The sequence below is a fragment of the Plectropomus leopardus genome, chromosome 3, assembly GCF_026936395.1.
Source record: "Plectropomus leopardus strain MGB_pleo_1.0 chromosome 3, ASM2693639v1, whole genome shotgun sequence".
Taxonomy (NCBI): domain Eukaryota; kingdom Metazoa; phylum Chordata; class Actinopteri; order Perciformes; family Serranidae; genus Plectropomus; species Plectropomus leopardus.
In genome coordinates, this window is record NC_142178.1 from 24,842,452 (window position 1) to 24,867,368 (window position 24,917).

General features: G+C 38.5%; 2 protein-coding genes across 3 annotated transcripts in view; one reads left to right on the forward strand and one right to left on the reverse strand.

The window, feature by feature from the left end:
- Positions 1-24,917, reverse strand: part of cntln (centlein, centrosomal protein) — a 192,478-nt gene that overhangs the window by 99,369 nt on the left and 68,192 nt on the right. The window contains exons 2-4 of one of the 2 annotated variants that reach the window (XM_088075937.1): positions 24,176-24,290; positions 3,351-3,438; positions 196-284 (exon numbers count right to left, since the gene is read on the reverse strand). In XM_088075937.1, the coding sequence (XP_087932063.1) occupies positions 196-284; positions 3,351-3,431 (170 nt within the window). In that variant the 5' untranslated portion in view covers positions 3,432-3,438; positions 24,176-24,290. Of the gene's footprint in view, positions 1-195; positions 285-3,350; positions 3,439-3,736; positions 4,066-24,175; positions 24,291-24,917 lie in introns of those variants that run through there. The other variant, XM_042485352.2, reaches the window with a different exon arrangement.
- Positions 17,359-24,917, forward strand: part of bnc2 (basonuclin zinc finger protein 2) — a 189,125-nt gene continuing 181,566 nt past the window's right edge. The window contains exon 1 of the mRNA XM_042484899.2: positions 17,359-17,838. Coding sequence (XP_042340833.1) covers positions 17,836-17,838 — 3 coding nt within the window. The 5' untranslated portion in view covers positions 17,359-17,835. The remainder of the gene's footprint in view (positions 17,839-24,917) is intronic.

Consider the following 24,917-nt stretch of genomic DNA (forward strand, 5'->3'; position numbering starts at 1 on the left):
TGAACTGCTAGACCGGGGATAAGAAGGCTTAAATCAGCATCTGCACCAGATTCCGTCGTAACCCCAGTAGAATGGCCAAGGTGCCTTAAACACCCCTTGAACGACTTTCACACATATTTCTCTTCACTTGTGAGATAAAGGAATTTTCAGCTATTGAGCCTCTCAGGTAGCAATTTGAAATATGAATCTACTCACCGCTCAACCACTAGACTGACAGCCTGGGTCAAGTCTGGATTTGCCACTTGCAGGCGTTTCCATAGGGACCACACAAACTCCTTGTCTGCCTGTGAAAATAAAGGATTCAGTGAGTCAACAGCTGTAGTTCCTAATTGAGATAAATAGCTTTTGATAAGTTTGTCTCAAATGCTGCACGGAAAGCCACAGCAAATCTCACTGAAAAACAAAAAAATAAATAGCATGCTCAATGACATTAGCATACGACAGAAGGGGTAGTCAATCAATAATTTAAATATCTTGTACAACATAGTTTTTGATCTGGTCTGCCCTCTCTAATCATGAGCCTATCTTAACAGGAATTTTCATCGCTGAGATGTGACCTTCGACTCAAGGGGAGCCAGCATTGACACTTGTCATTATGCACTATTCATGACTGGAGAGAGCTGGGATCCAAATCAAAACACAGCAGTGGAGCTTGCATTTTCTTTATTAATCAATTGCGCTCCAGATATGTTTTTCACCACAACTCTGAAGTAACTAGCCCCAAAGAAACTCAAAACTGATGACAGAGAGAGTCATCTTCAAGTGGAGAAACCCAGCCAGCCCCTGACACATTTCCAATTCAAATTGTCTCGCTGTTTTTTTCAAACATTTTTAAGCTACATTACATTTAATGAGGGACATCTAAAAACTACATTTTCTGACATTAAAAGACAGAATTATACCAAATCGACTTAATATAAAATTATCTGATAAATTATGTTCACATCATCATAAGATAAAAGTCATCCCTCCCACTGGATTCTACTGGTCTCCAATTAGTACATGAATTTTAACCCCCTTTTCAAAAGTGTCTAATCAATTATTTACTAAAATGGCAGAAGCAGACCTTGATAAGACCATGAGCTGAACACATAAGTAGAAGGACTGTAGATCTCTGTCTCTGTATGCATCTGTGCATAAGTGTATGTGCGTGTGTGTGTGTATACAGAGTGGGAGCAGGGTGAGCGAGGATAGAGATCTCACCATATCAGCCCTGCAATGCAGCTAACGATGAAATTTAACAGTGTGGTTGACTTGAAATAGGTGGTCTCCCTCTGCCTGGCCTTTGGCTGCCATTAGCCTTTGCACACACAAGTGTTCAATCAGGACCCTCATCAAACTCTCCCCTCTGCCATATGTGTACTTAAAGATGCATTGAATGTGTGTTTGATGATGGCTGAATTATTCATTTTGAATCTAGACACTGAAACACCATGGGCTAAACATACCAGAGAAGCCACTGGAATCCAGCCACATATTAATAAAATTAGCATGGTCTAGTAGGAACATTTGCTGGTCGACAGATGAGACTCTTTGTAGTTAATGGCTGTCCTGAAGTACATCTTGCCAGAGACTTTAGACATCAGTGGTATTCAAATGTCACTATTTAAATGGTACGCTGCACAATTAAAGGTTCCTATTAGATAGACAGAATCACTGATGTTCTGCTCTAGACAGGACCACCAAGGATGGCCTCAGTGTCAGTTCAATGCAGGGCAGCAGGTACAAGGCCAAAAAAAACAACTTAATTATCAATAAATAAATAAATGTAAGACTAAATACAGAGGTAAACGAATAAATATGGTAACAAATCAATTAATACAGAAATGAATTCAAAATATGATAAACAAACAGTGAAAGGTTCTTAATTAAATAGGACATAGACAAATAAATATCTGCATTTTTGAGTCTGTATATTAATGAGGAAGGTTTAAAGCAGGATTGGTTAACCCTATAAGACCTCAGTAATTGGCTTGATGTCTACTGATAACATGGGAAGACGATAATGAGCAATGACATAAGAAATGACCCAAAAATAAGGGTCTACAGAATTAAGCTGTTAATAATACATATTCAAAACAGGGAATTGGAAGAACATCAGCGAAGTTTTTTGGTTCACTGAATTATGAAAGTGCATGCATGGATTTACACTACTATAAAAGCTTGTAAAGGTGCCTAGTTTCGGGAGCTATGAAGGTGTCACACTTCTTGTTCTGAGTAAACTCTGATATGTTAACTACAAAATGCATTCTTTATACACAGGATAAATAAGGTAACATGCACACATGTGGTTATATCCAAAGAGCACAACAAATGCTCCTGCTCCATGTGTAGAATCTATAGTCCAATAAAATCTCAAATGTAACACATCATCTGCTGAACCCTACAACTGTCTACCTACCTGTATAGCAAGGTGCTGTGAATATGCAAAGTGAGCAATGCTGGGTTGAGTTCACTGATGTTATTAGGCACCACCTGGTGGTGAGTATGCAAGGACAGCCTCCCTCAATCACTGACTCACAAAGTGAAGATGAAAGGTTCTCATATCTGCTCATATGAAATTTCTGTATCTGTGTTTGTATTTATTTGAATAAATATGAAAGGAGAGGCATTTTATTCAAATGCACCCTGGGAGCAGATATGTGCTGCACATTATTTACTGTCTTTGCTTAACATTGAATGAAGTGTGGTCAGGGCATTTAAAAGTTTTGCAGCTGAACAGTAGTGACAAAACAATAAAATTATGCTTCATGCAAGTTATCTTTAAATCATAACTAATCAAGCTATACTGGATATGCTCTCAGTTTCAACTGTCAACTGTGAGCCATAACAGTCTGGAATTTAATAAAGTGGGTATTTATTGTCTAGTTAAAGTGCAAAAACTAAAAAAGCAAGAAAGCTCTGCACAAAGCAAGCGCTGTGGAGCAAGATGTGCTGGAAACTGTTAAATGTAGCTCTACATATCTTTAAAATAAATTACAAGTGTTTGTGGTAATGGCTGGCTAAGCTATGACATTTTATCAAGAATATATTTTCTTATAATCAGGCTCATGTTAAGCTCAGATATATGAAAATAACAGTTTGTTTACAAACAGACAAATAAAATATTTCTCATACTGAGCAAACAATTGTCAACATGGCTGGACGTGCTTGTTGCTGCTTGAACTTGCTGTTATCAGTTTATTCAATAAACTTCACTATTTTAGAGCACTTTCATGTTATCACGGTGTCCAGGTTATAATGAAGCAAACCTTAACAATTTGTATTTCCTACAATACGATATATTTAATCCAGGACATACACAATCCAGCAGTATATTTACGTCTGTTGTGGTACACATTTATACACACCTGGCATTGCATTAACTCATCTGATAAAGTCTTCACTTGCTCCTCTAAAACAAGGATGCGAGAGTCGTCTTTGGAGGACATTTTGGGACTGAAAAGGAAGCAAAGTAACAACTGAAATCAGTATGGACACTGTAAAAACTTATGGATATACAGATTGAACGGTCATCGGCGTGTAAGCCCTTCGTATTTAATGGGCGATGACATAACAGTTTGGAAGCGAGTTTTTTTTTTAAGCAATATCGACAAACAATTTAAGAGCTACAAATCGTTTGTATCATCTGACTTTAGCTAACGTTAACTTGCATGTCTTTAGCACACTCGCAGACTGACACATTCAAGCTCACAGGACACTTTTTAGGGAAAAGTGAACACAGTTTGCCTCTTACCCGTTTCAATAACTTGTTAACCGAGACGATATCAACACTGTAGCAGCAGCTGTTGCTCTTCGTTAATACAACACACTGCTACTGTTGCTATCTTAGCTAACGTTAGCCGCTGAACTAACGTTCATATTTTCTCTTGTCCGCTGTTGACAGCCTTCCGCGTTAAATCAGGACAACGTCACTGCGTGGTCCAACGGCAGAGTTTACGCGAACTGGTTACAGTATCCATTAAAAGTACTATTTGTCGTGTTTGCTACAAAACCCAAACAAACTTCCTCAGTGAAATCACACCGTTGTCAATAACTACCGAAACGCTTTCCTTCTTTCAAACAAGCCCGCTGTTTTCCGTTTCCGTCCCTCATCCGCGCCGCACGCCATTTTACGACAGTAACCATTGACGTACGGCAGTGATCCGAATGCAGTGGTTTCCAAATGCTGGTCCGGGTACCGTAAGGAGTCCCACTGGCTGTTTCAAGTGGCCCTAAAACGCTTTTCACAACCTCTATGTATTTATTTTACTTTACTTTACTTCTTTCTTTAAATTATTTTTATTTTATTTTATTTATTTTCCTATCTAGTAAAGCAACTTAAAATATGTACATTCAGTTCTTAAGCTTATCTGATCGGACGCTTTGGATTTAAAAAAGTTTGAAAAAGCTCCACAAATGAATCCTAAATAATAGTAATAATAATGATGAAACATTATTGTTATTGTTATTATGCAAGAACAATATTAATTGATGTATTTATTTATTTATTTATTTATACATTTGAGCTCTAGTGTTTGTGACTAGTTACTCTAGTTACATATAACTAGTCACATTTAATTAAATTACAAAGAAACGTAGTTGTAATGCATTAGATTTACTTAGAAAATTATGTAATTAAATCACAGTTACAAATCAAAATGTTTGTGATTAAATGGGGTTACGTGTGAGAAGGTCTTTATTCTTTTCAGTAAAATGTTTATATGTAGAATTTAACATTCATTCAGTTCCTGTGCCACTTTTCGCCATGCAGGATTGCCTTATTTTGGCATAGCCTATTTCAGGACATTTTTCAGCTTTATTGCCAGATTTAAACATTTGTTGGAAAAGGTATTTTAGGCATCAAATGTAATATGTTATATTACTTAAATAATGTGCTTAAAATAATAGCATTACAAATTTCAAACAGAGTAACTAGTAATCTGTAAACTACTACATTTCAAAAGTAACTGTCAGCACTGGCTATAGTAGGATAATAATAAGGAAGGATAAACAAATAATATAAATCATGTGCATGCAGGGTTTGACGTCATTAAATACCACACCAGTGACTGATTTCCAGGAACAGCATCCATGTTTGCTATATAGGGTCCAGAGAAGTTGACATTAAATCACCCTGCTGGTGACGTCTTCAAACAGACCATCTCTTCCACTGGGCTCTCATCAGAAGCATATTTTAGCTAACCAAGACCATCTCTGAGCAACAATTAAGATCAAGCGTGAACCACCATGAGTCAAATATATAGGCTCTAAATTATAAAAACCTTATATGTGAAAGAATTCTTAATAATCCAATGCTGTAGATGGAGAATATGCTTCAGTCTGTGCAGTGGTCCATTTGTTTTCTCTTCCCACTTCTCACTTTTGGGCCTATCCCACCATATCCAGTGCAAAACTATAAATTTGCATCCTTTCCAGTAAGAAGCAGGCCATGTTATTATGCTATTCAGGGTCTTATATCCACCTAACTTACATGTTTTTGCAAGTAATCAGGAAACTATCAAATTAATGAAGTATCAAACTCATTTGCGTCATTTTACAGTTTTTACAGAGTATATTTTGACAGTCCACAATACGAGAAGTTCAGGTGTGAATAATATAATTAATGATGGTTGAATTTCGTTCTTTATTTCATTCCATCAGTCATGGATGGTTTACTGATCAGGCCTGCCAGGCACAGGTAGGCCTGAAAATTACCTCAAAGAGACAAACAATCACCAAAAGGCACACAAATCATCAACAGGGAGACATACATGAAAAAAGAGACACAGAACCATAAAAAGATGCATAATGACCACAAAGCCACGCAAATAAAGAGGCAACAACACCTCAAAGTCTGTGTGTTTGCTTCTGTGTTGGAGAGGTGGTGGGGCCTTTTGTGTATCTATGCCCAGGGGCCCATTGTCTCATAATTCACCCCTAGTAACACCTGTGCTTTCCCCTCCCTAAGTGAAAATGCTAGTGGGGACAAGGTCCTCTTCAAGCATTATAATTAGGGTACAGTCAAAATACTGGAAAAGGTAAACATAAAAAAGACATGCTTTTTTTTTAGTTCTTCCTATTCTGCACACACGTTTAAAAACAAATACTCTCTTGCACTTGTATCTTTAAATGTACTAAAAAACATAAACAACTTCTTAAGAAGAAGACTATGCACAGTATGTCATGTCCATATTTTATTTATACAGAGCCTTAAAGTAACAGCAATGTCATTGGAAATCAAAGGTGAAACAATAACGTGTCAAATTACAGAAACATTGATGGAAAATGGCAACATGTCAGTGTTAGGGAGATTTTTGAGCTATTACACACACAGACATATATAGAATATATAGACCGAGTTCCCCTGTGTCTGCAAGGGCTGTTTTACAAGGCTATAAATCCCTGCTGTTATATCAACGCTCAACAGCCACACGAATGACGGCAAAGAGACATTGAGACATGATATTGATCTTTATACAGGAGTTTATGTTTAAAATGTTGTTTTTATTTTAATAGACACACTTATAGCTCACCCCGTTTGATATTTGCCCGATTTTATATGTTTTTAATGACCTGCTGTGAGGTCAAAGACGTTATGCTCGATACATTCTGACTCTGAGTTCATAGTGGGAGCTTTGAGGACTAGATGCAAGCGATGGAACATGAACAAAGACACGAGTTTGACATCTGTTTCACCGGTGAGACAAGACAACTCCATATTGTGTGGCTAATGTACTTAAGTGTCCAGCCAGATTTGGAGCACAGGGTGAGAGAGGAAAATGAAGAAATATGAGGACTGGCATTCGTCTTCAGTCAGACAAATGTTGGTTCATCTGCTCACTGCCACACACACACACACACACACACACACACACACACACACACACACAAGCACACACACACACACACACACACACATGCACACACACAAAGAGAAAAGATGCAATTGACTTAGCATGATTAGGCTGTTCCTTGACCCACGAACACTGCCTCTCATTAAGATCCTCATTTGCGGAACAATTTTAGAGGCAGTAGACTGGTACATAATGCGCAACATCTGCCTGCCCCGTTTCTGTTGAGACGCAGAAACTGACACATGGTATCTATGTGCCTCTCTCTCTGTCTCTCTCTCTCTCGTCACGAGAAATGATCATCATACATCTGCAACAGGATTTTTTTCGAGTCTGTCCCAGGCAGTTGCATCTTCATCTTTAGGTCATCTAGCTAAAAAATTTTAAAATAAAATCAATCAATCATATAAAAGACTATGGTGTGTGCAAATTTTCATAATTTCAAATTTTGTCCTCTTCTTTCTTTTTTTTAAACTACACCCTGTATGCCTTTTTCCTTTTCATTTTGTCTTTCTCTCAAGCTTTCGAAATACTTTCCACTCCAGGGATTTAAAAAGCAGCTAGCAGCAGTTAGCAGCTAACTCAAAGAAGAAGAACAGCATCTGAAAATGTCTGCAGATTTGAAAAATAATGTGGTTGGGAGTTTCTTATCTTCTAAACAGAGGACAATATTCAATAAATTAACAGAGACCTTCTGTGATTGTCATTGGGATGTTATGCCATTGTTATTGTTTAGAAAGCTCCGCCACTGTGTATGCTATATACCACACTGTTGTGTTAGAATTCTCACCCACCATGCGTCTTTTGCTTCCGGGACGCTGGTATGCTATCTAACATCACACACTGGTGCAACATAACACTGCCGTTGTTTGGTTCAGCCCTATGGAGCAATCTCTTTGCAAAAATGGCTTCTGATGAACAAATTAAGGTAACTGCCATGCCAGTACTAAAGGTGTGACCCCTACTACAGACCACCTGTTAACATTAGATGTTTGCATCAATTTTCCCTAATGTTTAATTTTTCGCATTTTGTTGGGGCCCACAGGAGGATTTTTGTTACAAGACAAAACCAACCAGGGCCAAAATTTCAGGTACAGTTTCTGTTATATGAAACCTTGAATATGATTAAGAGGCAGATTATATGGCAAAATGTTGTCCGTAGAAAGTCAAATTAAGAGAAATCTCTCAGAGGAAGCTGGTAACTCAAAGGGATCATCTTCTAACTATCCCCTCTTTCATCATCAAATGCGTATAATTTGGCCCCAGACACTTCCAGTTGCTTACATGTTCAACACAGGCATGTTCCACCATGTTTTGACAGTGCCTGCTGCTGCTCTCTCCTCTGTCTGAAGCAGCCCGTATCGCTTTCTTTTAAGTGTTTGTTGTCTGTCCCACTAATGACAGATTAATCCAGATCTGAGAGCATTTTAGGCACATAAAAGGCAGATCTCAGCCGAGCGCTCTTTCATATCGCCAGTGACGTTCTCCCTACATTCACACGCTCGCTTCAACCTCTGTCATTATTTGATTTCACCTCTTTCATCTGAAAGCTTTTATTGGATGTTTGCAATAGATTACAAATTAAAAAAGAGAAAATAATCACAAAAGAAAAGTCTGTACGTTTTAAGCACAAATCTGTTTCTCACAGACACTTTGGCTGGTGTCATGGTGGCCTTGTGGATGAAGCACATATATTTAAATAACAACAACATCCCAGCATACTGATCAGTTTACAGCCTTTAATTGTGCAAACAGACGTTTAAACACCCCGGTGCCTTCATCAGTCAAAAGGGCCGCGTGCTGTTGGACGATGCATGGGGAACCCCTGTTGACTTGATTCATTTTTTCATTGTATCTTACAATGAAAGCTACAGTTGGTAACTTGTATAGAAATAACATTGTGTCCTGTTAAGCTGTAAAATAAGAGGGTTTTATGTCGGGGGGTCCTTCAGTCAACAGTTTCCAACACAGCAGCCAGGTCACAAACGTTTTTTATTTTACAGCTAAACAGTACACTATAATATGCTTCTGAAAACATTTGAGGCAAGAGTGTAGTGACAATCATGATTTATATGTCATCAGCGCTGCCTCGTTTGACAGTTTGACCGTAGTTCACGAGTTGTGATTGACAGCTGCATCAGAGACTCCTCGGCTCTTGCTTTTGTTCACTTGTTTTCATTGCAGTAAGGCCATTAAAGGCACTTCAGGGCAAAAAAGTAGACAGAGGAGTGTGATTTTCACATTATTCGTATTGTCACATTTACTGCTGTGTGGTTATAGAGACAACTTTAGCAAATATAACAAAAGTTTTTTAAATAATAAACGTTACCAACTACTGCTTTAAATTTAAATGGGTTAGGGTTCATGAGGTAATTTTTGTTCTGAGTTAACATTTATTATGTCTATTTGACCATGAACACTACTTTTTAGGGGCAATAACTTGTGTCAACAATGCATTTTGTAGGTAAGTGTCACTGAGATCAAACACTCAAAATTACACAATAAGCATCTTGAATTTAGTTTCCCAATGATTTTCCTCCTTTTATGATCAAAGTACAATTATTATATGTTCCAGCACTACTGACATTTAGCCTTTTTTTTCTTCAAAAAGAAACTGTTACAATATTTATGAAAAGACATGGAGATTGTAAATGTCTTAATTTGCTGGTATTAAGTAGCTCATGGTTGCTGTTCAACGAGGTACCTGCTGTCACAATAAGAATAATACATATTGAGAATATTCAAGGCTACCTTAAACAAACTTTATTCAAACTTTTATTTTGATAACATTTAATTAACCTTCTTTAGAGTCATTCCCAGTAATGAATCATGGATGAATAAAGAATCTTGAATTGAACACTTGATCATTGGCTTGTCTCCTGGCAGCTATGGGAATTATAGATTTGTGACAGAAAAAAGACTCTCAAGATTCAAACTAATTTAAAGTTGAAATTAGATCACTGAGAATGTATATCATCTGTTTATATAAATCATAGGATATTGTTATGATCAAGTTACGATCTGAGGGCTGTTTGGAGAGAGAAGGTCAAGTGCTTAAACTCAGAGACAGACGACTTTGTCATAATGAACTTCACCTATCGCACTGATTCACATGTGGAAAAGAACATTTTGAGCATCAAACATCACCAATTTTATGCACCAATTTGCCTCTTTTAAATCCTGTCAATGTAACGATATGTAACAGTGGCCATAGAATGAGAGATTAGTTCAATGTGTTTTTAAAACAGAATACAAAGGAGTTTATGTATACAGAAAAAGAGGATTATTCAAAGTAAGGTGCTTTATCTAAAAATATTATTACATTTTTCTTAGCCTGAAAGAATTTCAGTACAGTTTCCAAATCCTGTCCTCTATCTTCATTATAGAATCTCAGCCTCTCAAAAATGTAATTTGTTTGCCATTTCATTTAACCGTAAATCACACGTAGGAATAGAGTCCATCCTCTACACTTGTACAATTAACCCTATGAAACCTGGAGTGACATCACTTTTCCTGTGCTGCTTTCAGATGCCTTTTAAAAGTATATAAACCTTAAAAATGTCTTGGGGAAAAAGAAAAAAGCTAGGGGGGAAATAATCATAATTCCATTTTTAAAATATTACAGAATTATTATAATTTTTTAAAGCACTTTTTTCAAGTCTTGTTTGCTTTTTTTTTTTACATAGTATTTCTTTTCTTTTTTTCTTCCACTGCTTTTGAAAAAAATCAAGCCAATTTTCTCAGGACTTAAAAGGTTCATTTCTTTGCAATAATTGTTCCAAACAGCCATTTTTGGTATTCACTAGCAGAAGATAAGAAGCTAGTCACTCCAAGGATAGCTATGAGCAGATCAGTTTTCCTAAAATTTCCCAAAAGCCTCACAGAAAGAGCGAAAAATGTTTTCCAGTATATGTATACAGCTTACTGCATGTAAACATGCTTAATTGCTTTTACATACAGGTGAAACATCGGTAAAAAATCTATGTATCTTTTCTCTGGAGTATTATAGTCTATGTAGAGTTTTGGACTCTATAAGATTAAGTGTGACCTTGAATCAACTTCTAAATATTGAGAGGGATGAAGTTTATGCCTTCCCAACCAAATGACATACAATGTCACTAACATTAAACAGCATGGCTAACTTCTTTACCGTATACCATAGAATATGACTGATTCAGATGCATAGCTACAAATATAGACAACACAGCACCAAATGTATACCGATCCATGTTTGAAGTTGTCTTTGTGGGCCCTTTTGTCTAATTGCTCAATTGTTAAAATGTGAAGAGCCACCCCTTGAAACAAGAAAGCTCTTGCATTGACAATCCCAATAAGCATGCTTGTCTCACTTCTGTTCTGCCTCAGCAGAGTCACCGGGAAGTTCAAGTGCTCGGCAGCATTTAATCTACCAGGGGAAGAAGTGACACAGTACTGTGATCATGCAAATGCACCTGCATGAAATATTCAAGAACCGAATGACAAGCCCTGGTGTGCCGATGCTGACAGAGGAAGGAAGAGAGGCACATCCCCGGGAAAAACATGACACTCCATGGAGAATTGTGAAAGCACAGTCTCCGCCTGCCGCCTCAGGTAAGTGGGGATATTGTCTGCATTAATGTGGCCCAGCTTTGATACTGAGGGAGGAAAGAACCTGAGAACTGCGGGAGATGACAATAGATACTAAAGAGTCACAAGTCCCCAGCTTTAAAGAAACATTGATTGTACAAATGCCAGTTGGGATGTGAAACCTGCACAGTGTTTAGTGGAAACATCACTCCCCCCCTGCATGGAAATGAGACAGGCTCCAACACGTGATTTACAATAAGTCTTTGAACACAGTCACTTTGTAGCGAGGCATGATGACTCCATTTGTTGAGTGTCGTCTAATGTTTTCTTGTTGAATAAGATTAGATAATAAGCTGTAATCACACTGGGTGCTTTTGAAATTGAAATTGGCCATGACAAATCTTTGTAATTGCTCACTAAATTCATCTTCAACTGCTGACATTTTAAATCTTGTTTTGTACACATTTCTATTCAGGCAATGGCCTGAGGAGGGATGCTATCTCTTGTTGGAGTCTGTGGGAGAATTATCAGCCACTCTTGACCTCAAGCATGAGCCATCCTCATGCTGAATCCTGTGAGACCTTGGACTGCCTTACAAAACCGCGGGACAGAGAAACCATTGATTACCACTTCTTTTCAGTCTTTAGCTGTACAATATCTACGCACCTAGACCAGACAATTCTAACTCAAAACGCTCCGTCTTTGCCATCATGTGCATTCTTGTATGCATGTGATGTCGCTGACCTTGCGTACGTCTTCCCCCCACATGCTGTGTGTACGAGCCCCCTTGTTCATGTCCTAACCCTAGTCCCAATGAGATGACGTGGACCTCTGTTTGACTCCCATCTGATGACCTTCTGGCCCAATCCTCAACAGACAAGAGCCCTCATAAAGGAGGAATTGATCCACACAACACCCACCTCTTCGAGGCAGCAGCATGTGTGTGTGTGTGTGTGTGTGTGTCTGTGTGTGCGTGTGTGTATCCATGGTGCCATGAACCTCGAGAGCCACACTCACTCACAGCTCACCCAACTAGTGTGCCATCCTGGCCCCGGTTAGCCCCCTCAGGATGTGTGGGAACAAGGAGTCAGGCTATTTCCCTCGGGCTCCTAGCACAGAGCTTGTCCTTTGCTTGGTGAAAGGGTAAATTAAGGTGGTGAGGTTGTATTTAAGTTCATATTTCCCTTGTGTATGAGAGAGGAGACCAAGGACATGGGACATTGATCGCCCTGAGTAAATGTCCAGTCAGAAAAACAGCTTTTAGATGAGAAAAATATTGGCCTTATTTCAAACACCTGTGCCTCCTTCTGTATTATTTAGGAGAGATCAAATTAAAGTTGCTTATTAATTGTTTTCCCTCCTTTTGTTATCAGATACTAGGTTTTTGTTTTTCCAAATTGAGGGGGAGTTAAGGCAAATGGCATGATTTGGGCCAGAAAAATAAACTTGATGATGGTAGAACACAGTGGTGTGGGAAGTATTTTACTTAAGTGAGAGTATTAATACCACACTGCAAAAACACTACAAGTAAAATTAGAAGTTACAAGTAAAAGACATGTATTGAAAACATTACTTGAGTAAAAGTAAACATAAATGGAAATATTTACTTAAAGTATTAGAAGTGAATACCTAAATAAACAGCAAAACTCACAGTATTTTATAGTCAAATAAAAGTAATAGAAGTACCCGATCAAACATTGCAGCTATACTTGTATTAACTGTCGAATAGTTTAATGTATAACAAAACATCATATTTCATAAACTTCATATGTTGTTTTGTGCAAATATTATTTGTTTTGTGCAAATATTATTTGTAAAGTAACAAGTTATTTTAGATAAATGTAGTGAAGTGAAAAGTATAATATTGCTGGAGTAGAAGTATAAAGTGGCATGGAAATAAAAGACTCAAATTTGTACTTAAGTACAGTACTTGTAACTTAGATACATTCCACCATTAGAAGCACATTACTTATATAAAAGAAAACAATAAGTTACTATAAGAGACATCGATCTGGCACCAGAAATGTCACATCTTTGGTGACAGAATTAAAGACATCTACAGATAAATTGACACAGAAAAGGCACAAATTGGTGCACAAATTTACCAGAAAGCAGAAAATTGAGTGTTTGATGCTCAAAATGTTCTTCGTGAGGAACCCTTGTTTAATATGTGTCACCCCAATGTTGAAACTAAACCTACACCTTTGGGATGCAGTGAAGAAACACCCTCGGAGCCATCAGCTGTGTCCTGATTTGTGAAGACAACTCACAGTATGAGCCGGCCCTTTGAGAAGTCTCAACGGCTCTCTGAGATGGTCAAACTGACCTTTCTGGACCGGTCTATGCTTTGGTAGTGACTGGAGCTTAATGAACAGGAGGACCTCTGTGGATTTGATGGATGTGCGAGGGCGGTGCAGCAGCTGATGGCCCTCCCAGGCGGTGGAACACTTCAGTAGCAGGTTCAATAGCTCATTATCAGCGGTCCCGCTGGATAATTAGTGAACAGTGGGATTCTGTCATAGGGACAAATAAACACGTACTCTCCTTCTCTATCAAGACGCCTTTACTGGCTTCTTGTACAGTGTACAATTAATGTCAGTGTCGACTTAAATGCCAACGCTGGTACACAGTGGGGCCCATCGGATACTGTATACTTTTTAAGGCTGGTAACCCCAGTTTTTTTGTTTGTTCATGTTATGTTTCTTTGCTTAAACACTTGGCACAACAATATGTACTGTATGTGCCATTTAACAGTTAAAAAACAAAGTTTCCAATGTGCTCTGGTGGAAAAACAATGTGATCAGTGTTTATGCAGGATGTGCTCAGCCACAGTGATGCTGCATGATCGCCAAAGTTTTGGCAGCGGTCAGAGGCCAATACACAGTCACTGTCGTTATGTGCAGAAAACAGGATAAAAAAGACTAAATTGGAAGTGCGTCTGTGCTTTCAGAAGCAAGTGGAGCAATTAATAAAACAGCTGAAACACATCCTGAGATAACAATGTAAATACCTTTTTGCCTATTGCCTGACATTTACGCTGACATATAGATTCATATTTGTAATAAGCAAATATCACAAAGTTATTGAATTTAGTCTGTAGTGCCATGCTCCATTAATTTTAAGGGACATTTGTGAAATTAAAGGTGTAATATGTAATGTCTGGCTACATACACTGAAGAAATAGGGAGCGGCATTTCACCAATCTACTGGCTCCCTGCAATCTAAATTTACAGCCATCAGTTATAAAAAAAAAAAAAACAACAGTCAACTTCTCACTAACAGCAGAGCAAGAAAATGCAAAAATATCATGGTAGCAAAAAACAGCCACATCAGAAACATGATATCAACACCATTTGGAATGTTTTTCAGTACAGTTTGTGTTGTCATAAGTTGCACTTAAGTTTGTTAAATAGCCAAGATTAGATGATACCCTTAAAAAAATGCTGCGAGTTCAGAGTGAAACTCCATTTCTTTACTCACCAAGAGCTGCCTGCAGCAGTGGAAAGCCATGCCAGTGATTAGGGTTTCTCACACATTCATTTATTTGCATCACGATATCGGCATTTGCGGCCATATATTGATTTTCCATTTTTGGAACCAGACCACTCATTAGAAGCGGTGATGGAATATCTCTATATACATATACACACACACATATATATATATATATATATATACATATACATATATATATATATATATATATATACATATATATATATACATATACATATATATATATATACATATACATATATATATATATATATATATATATATATATATATATATATATATATATATATATATATATATAGTGTTTGGTTATTCAGAGCAGCAAACTCTCGAAGGACAGAGTGTACTATGGGCACAAATGGAGCAGCAGAATGCCAGAGGAGTGTAAAGTAAAACGTAACTGTTCATTTATTAATAAATACAATGTTAGATTTCTTAAAACAACCACATTCTCATTTTAGTGATATGAGGTGTTTTTCCAAACTACTTTAAGATCAAATCAGTTGTGTTCCCATGGAAACTGTGCATCCCATGGTCCAGCCCCGGGTCTAAAAGTATGCTCTCACTTGATTCTGCAGCAGGTTTTTTGATCCATCCATTCGACCTGATCAGCTCTGATCAACCCAACTACAAACTGATTGACCGATCAATTCTACATCCCGTGATTCAAACTCAACAAACTGCTGCTGAGGAGAAAAAAAAATCTGAGGAAGAGCTCAGAAACTCATGAGAACAATTTATGATTTAGAAAATGTTCATTAAAAACATTTCCTCATTCATTCACTTATTTGCTTATAAAGCTTCTTTCTATACAAGTCTTTACTGTTTTAAACTAATGCAAATGTAATTTTTCTAGGAGATGAAGCTGGCCCACAACACATTCTATCTTGTACTTGATCTTAGATCTATAACTTTGTCAGAAAATTACAATTCTAAAAAACTTTTTTGCCTCAAAAACAAAAAGCTAATGGTTTGTTTGACCCTGCTTGTGCAGCCCACCATACAGCAATACAGAGGCATAATTGTTCCAACAATTATAGAGTAAAGAAAAAGCTATATGAGTATGGCTGTCCACACACCCACTATCATAACTATACCATCACACATCTTGGGTTTAGTGCAACAGAGATATTTAATGTAATAATTTGGCAACATGCTAACAGCAAAGTAAAAAAAAAGGTCATGTTTTGCTTTGATGCGCAGTTTATGTCATATTACTCTTTCACAGCCTCTGGTGTCTACATGTATATAATCAACATCACTGAATAAAAAACCACTTAGTGAATCAAATTAACGCAGCATCAAAGCATTTCAAGTCAACACAAAAAGATCCAAACACCTAATTTTTTTTATGGACAATCCTTTAAAGGCTTTTTGTTTTGTTGCTCACATAAGTATGTAATATCTCATTTAATTAGCAATGTAAGCCCTCTGACAAACAGGCATATGGTCCTCGCTCTCCCACGGCCTTGGCCAACCAATGAATATGCATATCCTGGGACCTCAGTAGCTTGTTACCCTGGAATGAATTCTACACAAGCCTAATCCCTGATCTATTATTTACCCCTTGACCAAACATGCAAGTGGGGCTTCCAGACGCTTGACTTGATAGAAATGACTGCCCTGGGATTCTGCTGCCTCTCTCACCCCCGGTGGAGGAGCCAAACTGAGGCAGCCAGTCACTCTGAGGAGCACTGTATGTCTCTCTTTCTGCTTCACTCTATCCTCAAACACACACACACACACACACACACACACACACACTCCTTCAACTCTTCACTCTTGAGATGTCTCAGTCAAATGTTGAGCAAATCCTCATAAAAACAAGTGAAACTTTAATGAGCGCGCCCACTTCTGAGGGGTATGAGGGACACAACTTAGGAAATCAGTGTCACATCCCTGCAGTACAAACCATAAACTATTTCCAACTGCCTAAAACACGTGTGCTCGCGCAAGAGGCGTGCGTGTGCTGTACCCGCGAGGGCAGAGAAAGTGAAAAAAAGTGAAAGTTTGCTTTAATGAAATGCAGCTTGTTCGCCCGAAAAGTTAATACACCGTTTAAAAGATGGCAGGAAAATGTATTTATTTCGTATTATTTTGGCTGCATTATATATCTTTTCTTGAAGTTGATATTTTTGAGAAATACAGATTACAAAACATTTAAAGTAGACACACACTGAGGGGAAAAATATCACATAGTCATCGCTGCTGTAAATGCGCGTCTCATTGCCGATTTCTTATCTTGTGCGTTTTTGGCACATTTTTGTAGCACAAAGATGTGACTCATCTTCCTGACATAACATCGTAAATCGACTCAAACTCTTGGACCCACAGTCACTCGGGTTACAGTCACACACGGCGTGTAAAACACTGGTCTGAATTCACAGCAGCCACCTTCTCTCCAGCCCGGACCGTCCGCAGCTCTTCTCGGCGCACTGCGCTGACTCTGCAGAAGGAAATCATCGGGGGAGTGTAGGAAGGCGGTTTTTTGTTAGCGTTTTTCTCAAGGTAGGACAAGCAGTTACAAGGCAGCTTCTGGTTGTCAGCGATCCCCACTGTCTCCTTTACTTCTTCAGTTTACGCTTTGGGGAAAAGAAGAGGGGACCGAGTGTCGCGGTGGTGCGTTCCTCTCCGTGAGACCGACGCGTTTCCAAACGTCTTGACGCGCGTTTTTCTCAGTGAAGCGGCGATTATCGGGATAAAAAAAAAGAGTGACTGTTTTTCCGTGTTGTTCCTAAAAACTGTCATAAACGGCGATGAGAGGTTTGTGAAAGGAACACCGATCGTGAATCACCTCCGACGGCGCGCAGCATTGAAGAGGAGAAAGTTCCCCACTTGAGGGCGAAATCAGACTTTTTTGAAGACGCCAAGTTTGAAAAGTGCCAGGAGCCCCGGGGTCTGTCAGATACAACATGCAGCAATGGTAAATATGATTTTTCTACCCGTGTCCTTAACGTACAAAGAGAAAAACACACTACAAATATAAATTGCGAAACTTTTTTTTCACTAACAAATGATGTGCTGATCTGTCATCTGAGCGGACGCAAACTTAACAGTCTTTATGAGGGCTTTATTTCCCAAACTTGTTTTTAATTCATATGACTCATTCGCTGGATTTGTTTATATGCGTGCATTTAAAAGAAAAATAATTTCTTCTGCTTGTTGGGATCCTTTTCTTTTCTGTCTCTTTCCTCTGTGTCTTGTATAATCTTTTTTTTCAGTCATCGTAGCATTTATAAGCACATTTTGACCAAAATCAGAAATTAGACCTAATCTGTAACATCCGCAATAAGTTTACAAAATATCAATATAGTTTTATAGTTTTGGTCAAGCCTTAAAAGTGCTCTCTGCTCCCCATAGACAAATTAAAAACATAACGTGACATCTTAATAGAAAATCGTTAACTCCACATAAACTTTGAAGAACTGTTTAATTTTTGATGTATTTATGAGACACTTTCTGCTACCTGTAGATTTAGGCCTGCATATTTGCAGACGCACACACACAAGTGAACTCTTGAAATCTGTGCAATTTAGTGCAGCGTCTTCAGATAGCAAACACATAAACGGGGCTGATAAAAACGTGCTATGTGTGTTTGGTTAAGTGAATGTGAGCAGACTTCATTTCATAGCTGACAGCAACATTTCTCAAGTTATTTTCAGGCCTAAAATCCCTCTGCTGAAAATCCTGCTTCACCTTTCTGCAGAATTCCTTCTGCAAGTGTGTTATATTTTTCCTGCAACGTTTTATTGATTTCTTGAAATATTCACTCTGTTGTTTCAGCTGATATTTTGTGTGTTTGTGGAAGTCTTTATCAGTGTGTCATACAAACAAGGGAAGTTTGCCTGTTAGATGTTAATGCAAACAAAAGCTTTAGGTCATTTAAAATGTTTCTTTTTATATTTATTGGAGCGGAATAACACTGTAATCTGATTTTTATGTTTTATTTTTTTGCTAAACACACTTGCTTTGGTGCCTGTTTGCCATCCCCTGAGGAAAACTCAGGGAGCTCTTGGTCAACCTGTGACAGTGAAAACACAAGCAGAAGTACAGGGAGACATTTCATGTCAGTGTAAGACATTTCGGCATGGACGTTTCTGAATGCTCCAGGAGACAGAGAAGACGAAGGGAGAGAAGTAGAAAAAGAGGAACAGCGAGAGAGAGATTGAGATGAATGGCTCCACTTAAAAGCAACACAAAAGTACCTTCACACTTTCATCAGTGAGATGTGTGTGAGATTAATGTCTTGCACAGTGTTTTGGCCTGGTCTGAGTGTGTGTCAGGGATGTTTCATGAGCCTAAGCCGGTGCTGCTACTCCTCTGACCAATTTACATTCCTAGAGTGTCATTTCATTACTTCTATCTCCACGGTGCTTTTTGCATTTCAAATTTCCTTTAAGTCACGCGAGCTAAAATGTTGTTCTTTTTATGTATGTTTTTCTCTCTCACTCATGTCACATAATTATATATTTATTACATCCTCAGAGTTATAGACAGAGAATAAGCTGCTGGTGTGTTTTTGCTGGAAAATACATAAAAACATAAAAGGTTAGACAACAAAACAGCTCATAAAGTAATGGGGAAAACATCCTTGTTATGCTCTGAGTAGATTCAGCCTATATCGCCGCTACGTGAGGTTAAAGAAAAAGTTAAAGTTGTCAGCGAGGCTGCAGCTAGGTCGTGATTCCTCTGGGTCTGTGGGAATCAGAGAGGGGAGAGTGTGTGAGTGTGTGTGTGTGTGTGTGTGTGCGCGGGGTGGGAGCCACTGGTTAGTCGGTTCAATAATCTGCTGGACAGGTAGGCCTGTGACGCCCCCCTTAGAGAGGCTGCTAATGAAGAGAAAGGCTGCTTAGTGGTGCTCCACTCTGACCCCACCAACCCTCCCTGTCCCCCCTGCTGGCTTCCTCTGATTACTGCTCACATCGAGAACTCTTTGCTCCTCTTCTCCCCTCTACTCCATCCTCTCCATTTCCCCTGGTCTTCTCACTTTCTCCCTCCCTGCCTCGTTATTTGAAGAGAATGGGTGCTAAGTGCATAAAGGATATATTGATAACCTTTATATATTTTCTGTGCGGGGTTCTTTTTATTTGTGTACTTGCTTATTTCCATGTGATTAATTTAGGGCGATTATCACTGCTTGACCTCCATGTTCAGACCCATTTTCAGTGCAGTTTTAGTCATGACAAGGCTCTAATGTGAACAACTTAACCCCAGCGATGCACGGGTGAAAGTGTGCAAGTGCAGAGCAGGAAGAAAAAATAAACAAAATTTATTTTAGATGAAGGGAAATGTGCACTTTCACTCTTTCACTAACAGGTATTCAGCCTCGACAGCCATCAAAGCAACATTCTTGCAGTGTTTTTATTTATCCAGGAGCGGGTCACTGCCGCACTGGTACGACTGTGCTCCTCTCCATCTGTCCTCAGCCCCAATATTCTCTCGAGTGACTGATAGTGTGTCTTGGCAGTGACAGAAAAGGTAATATTTTGAAAGGGGGAGCAGGGTCATATACCTAGCGGTGGCTCGAGATGAAAATCTTTGAACAAGACACTGTAACCGAAGCTGCCGGCTTTAGCGACTAAACAGAGACACTGTGAAATGTTAAAACAAATTGGATGGCAGGAGTCCTAATTTAATAAAGAGCACAGCGTGAGACATACTTGATTTAAAACAATATACATATAGTAGACATAATTATATTTTTTGTACCTGGGAACACAAAGTGAGAAACTAAATCTTCACACACTTATACTCATGAAAACTCTCCGGTTTCCTCCAAATACATTATGAAATTTGGTCTGTGTTCCTGTTATTCTTCAGTTAAAAAAAAGAGAAATAAATAGCAGAATAAGTAGATAGGTAGGGCTGTTATGACACGAGCATGTAAGATGTGTTTAGTCTTGTCCCATCACACAGATCGAGATCTCTAACAGTTTAAAATCTGATGAATGATAGAGCCGTCTCTGAATATAGATCACACTTGGAAAAGTTAATGAGATTAAACTCAGGCTCAGTATTACAAGCTGTGTTTAAACTGTAAGCCGATACTTGTACTTACATGTGTTACATTTTTTGCGTCTTTTCTTTTTTTGAGCAGACTTCATTTCACATGCTAATCCAAACACTATCATATTCCTTAAGGAAGGAATCAGGAAAACTTTGGTCTTACATGAACACACCCAGTGTGTGCAGAAGCCGCACACTCCCTCAGTCTTTATTTGTTTAAAGTGAGAAATGATAGAACACATTTTGCACAACTCAGCCTTTAGAAATACACCCTCTGCTGCATTTTTCTGTCCTCCTAGACACGGTCATGATTCTCAACATTTTCAGCTGTAATTTGGGGTGGCCTTAATTGATTCTGTCCAGAACTAATTACCGGCAACTGTGTAAAATAAACACTTCAGTGTCACTGGGTGGCAACTGTCCGATCGGTAGGGAAATTACATTTCACTTGTAATCCATACGTTCTTCAGCAGGGCTAGAATATAATTCATGTCGACGCTATAGAAATACTAGAGACGCTGGACTTGTGTAACGAACAGGAGTATAGTTGTAACCAAATGGCTCAGTTGGGAGGTATAGGGTTATGTGGTATAATTTATATTTTATAGCTCCCTCCTGCACTGACTGCACTCCAGAATAAAGTTGTTCGATTTTGTTCCATGAACAGTGAGTGAGAAAATCTGGGATTTCACTTGTGATGGAAACTCCAGACACCACTTTGTTCCTTGCTTTCTTCTTGTATTTTTTATTTTCCTGTTGAGTCTCATTTCTTTCTCTCAGATAAAAAGACACCAAACTGCTGCTGTTTCAATACACACTGTATGTGTGGATGTTTGTTTGTCTGCTTTTTTTTTTTTTTTTTTGTGGGTGTGTGCATTAGCGGCCCATGCCTCAGTGACTCAAAAGGCATGGAAAGATCTCCTCAGGCCATACAGAGTGATTTGATTAAAAGAGAATAATTTGCCCTAAAGGTGTCTTTTCTCTTCTCTCCAAAAAAGCTGGTGGAAGAAATCTGATATGACAAGATAAGTGGTGGCTCATGAAAAATTCCTGAGGACTGAGACGTAGCATGTTGACTTTGGAATTATTGCCCTGAGTGTCTGGTCCTTTGCTAGTAACTGTGCCTGACAATGTTATTTTTACCTGAGTAGCCTTTGAAATGATTCCTCGGCTCCTCAATCCCGATTTCTCTCATTTAAAACCTGTTTATGTAGTGTCCAGAGAAAGGACCAAGTAAACTTCACACTTCATTCCAGACATTTTCCTCTTCAGGCTTCTTTCACAGTACACCAAAGTACTCCCTAAAGGTCCAATGTGTAGGATTTAGTGGGATATATAAGCAGAATTGGTACATAGTATAATAAGTATATTTTCTTTGGAGTAAAATCACCTGAAAATAAGAATTGTCGTGTTTTTGTCTGCCTTCTTCACCGCCATGTTTCTACAGTAGACAAGAACAAACAAACCACACTGGCTCTAGATACATGCGTTTCTCGCATCAGCCACCGTAGTTAGCAGCCCCTTCATGAAGAGTGGCATTGGAAAAAATATTGATTTTTAACGTGAAACTGCTTTATTTCATGTTTTTTTTAAATTTTTTTTTTTTTGCATTTTTGCCTTTGTTAGATAGGAAAGAGTGATAGCGTAAAAGGGGGAGAGAGAGGGGATGACATGCAGCAAAGGGCCGTGAGGTGGAATCGAACCCACGGCTGCTGCAGCAAGGACACTGCCTTCATATGTGGGGCACCTGCTTTATCCACTGACACCCCACTTTATTTAGTGTTTTTAGCAGTTTTACATAACTGCTTCCATTTGTTTCTGAGAGGAGGAGACCTCTGCAGATAATTTGGCTCCTGGTAAAAACGTCTTGAACAATGAACACTGAAGGAATCCAGCGTGACGGTGTTTCCTGGTTCATTACTCACTCTCCTGTCTTGTCCTTGATTATTAAACAAGTAGTTCCACCCAAGCAATCTGATTGGTCGACAAGACATTTAAAGGTGCTCAAATATCCATGACAGCACACCTTTCTCATCACTAAAAGACTTACTCCGCTATTTCTTAATATATCTCTATATCACAAACTCTTCTCTTGAAATTCTCGCGAAGTTTTTCAAGAAAAGTAACAGCCAACTCACTAATGGTGCAAACAGTTAAACTAACACAAAGACGACATTAACCAGCATAAACCACCATATTCTGAACAGACACGTTATAAACACTGACATAAAGTGACATTTTCGTGTATGAACATAAAACAGCAAACTTAACTACAAACTAAAAACCACTCAGTCCAGCCCTAGGCATGATGGGAAATGTAGGCTACGTGATTAGGACCGCAGTGAAACGTTTTTGAAAGGCTAAAGCCTTCAAGAAGAAGAATGAAACAGAATATTTTGGAAACGATCACTCGTTTTTACACTAAATTTTACTTTTGGACATTACCTTGCTCTTGAGTTATTGGAAATGTTTGGCATCCTCCATCGGATGTGCCATGATGCGGAGCTACTAGCTTAAACATAGAGGTAAAGTTTGCAGATGTAATAGCTAAATCTGTATATGGAAAAATATTTTTGGTCAGCAGGTATCTTAGTTGTAATAAGAGCGAGCAAGCTAAGCATTTCTGTGTTTATATCTGCGGTATTTATTTATTTTGGGGATCCCCACGATCTCTTGAAAGCATAAACACAAGTTGGCCAGCGGACTCAACAGGGACTAGAAAAATGTCCGTTGCTACGTAGTTACAAAGGTTCAACCTACTTACTGGAGTAATACACTAGGTTTCATTTCATATAGGATTCTACTGACGTGAGTGATTGTTTTCCAGTTATTAGTCAGACTCAGTTGCACAAAGCTTTATATTGTGAGACCTAATTGCCCCAAAAACATGAATACGTTTTGATTATACATTTTTATTTTGTTGGGAAGAGTTGTATAATTGCAATACTACACTCGAGGGTGTACTTTGATGTCATTTGAGCACTTCAGTGATGCTTGCGGACCTTGGTGCAAGCACCTCAGTCCTAAAGGCATCACTGTCATGCTCAAATATGTATAATATTACTTAAATCTAGCTCTAATGGTTTTTGCTCCTTCACCCTCCCAGTTCTTCATATCCTTGATCATTGTAGGAGGTTTGGTAACCACTGGCAGTCTTGTGACTGCATCAGACAAGTAACCATGGATGGGGGTTTTGTTGTTGGCCTGCTTTTACTAGTTAGTTAGCCACTTAAGATCTGTTTGCAGTGACTTACCTTTTGCCTCATGCAGTTGGTGCCTCAGGTCAAAACTTTGCGTCCCGTTGGCAGCAAATCAAAGAGCAAAGCAGCTGGTTTTTAAGCCATATAGTCTATTGCAGAGTAACTTCTCCTGTATGAACGACAGAAACAAACAAACATTACATGTTGTAACTCAGGTTACTGTGCACAGGTGGAGCCCCCAAACCTTGTTACCTTGTGTCTACTGGAAATATAACTTTGTGAAAACCGAATAGCATAGCCATTTAACCAGTAAGTACCAGAAATAATTGTTGAGTCTGCCCTGAATGGCAAAAGCATTACACGAAAATGTCATTATGCTTCTTCACTGGAGTGATTTGGCAAGCTTATAGAGCCCATTAGTGGACTCTAGGTGTGCTCATAGAACAAAGGTTACATTTTGCTACCTTTATTATATCATAAACAAATTGCATATCTTTGACATTACCGCATACGATTTCCCAAAACACACATTTTTTGGTTGATTTTCTACCTTCCAGTCAACTATTAATCATTTCACTATCATTTCAGAGGCTTCAAACTATCTTTGAAAATTAAATGCTTCAATGTTCTCCGATAAATCAATACTGTCAGAGTTAAATAAGGGACTGTGGCAAAACCCTTGAGATTTCATAAATGTGTCACACTTGAGAAATGTGAAGGTAGACTGAATATTATAAACATCATATGGCGTTTTGTACAAGTTAATGGCTTCTGTCCCATTTGACTTCAACAAAGA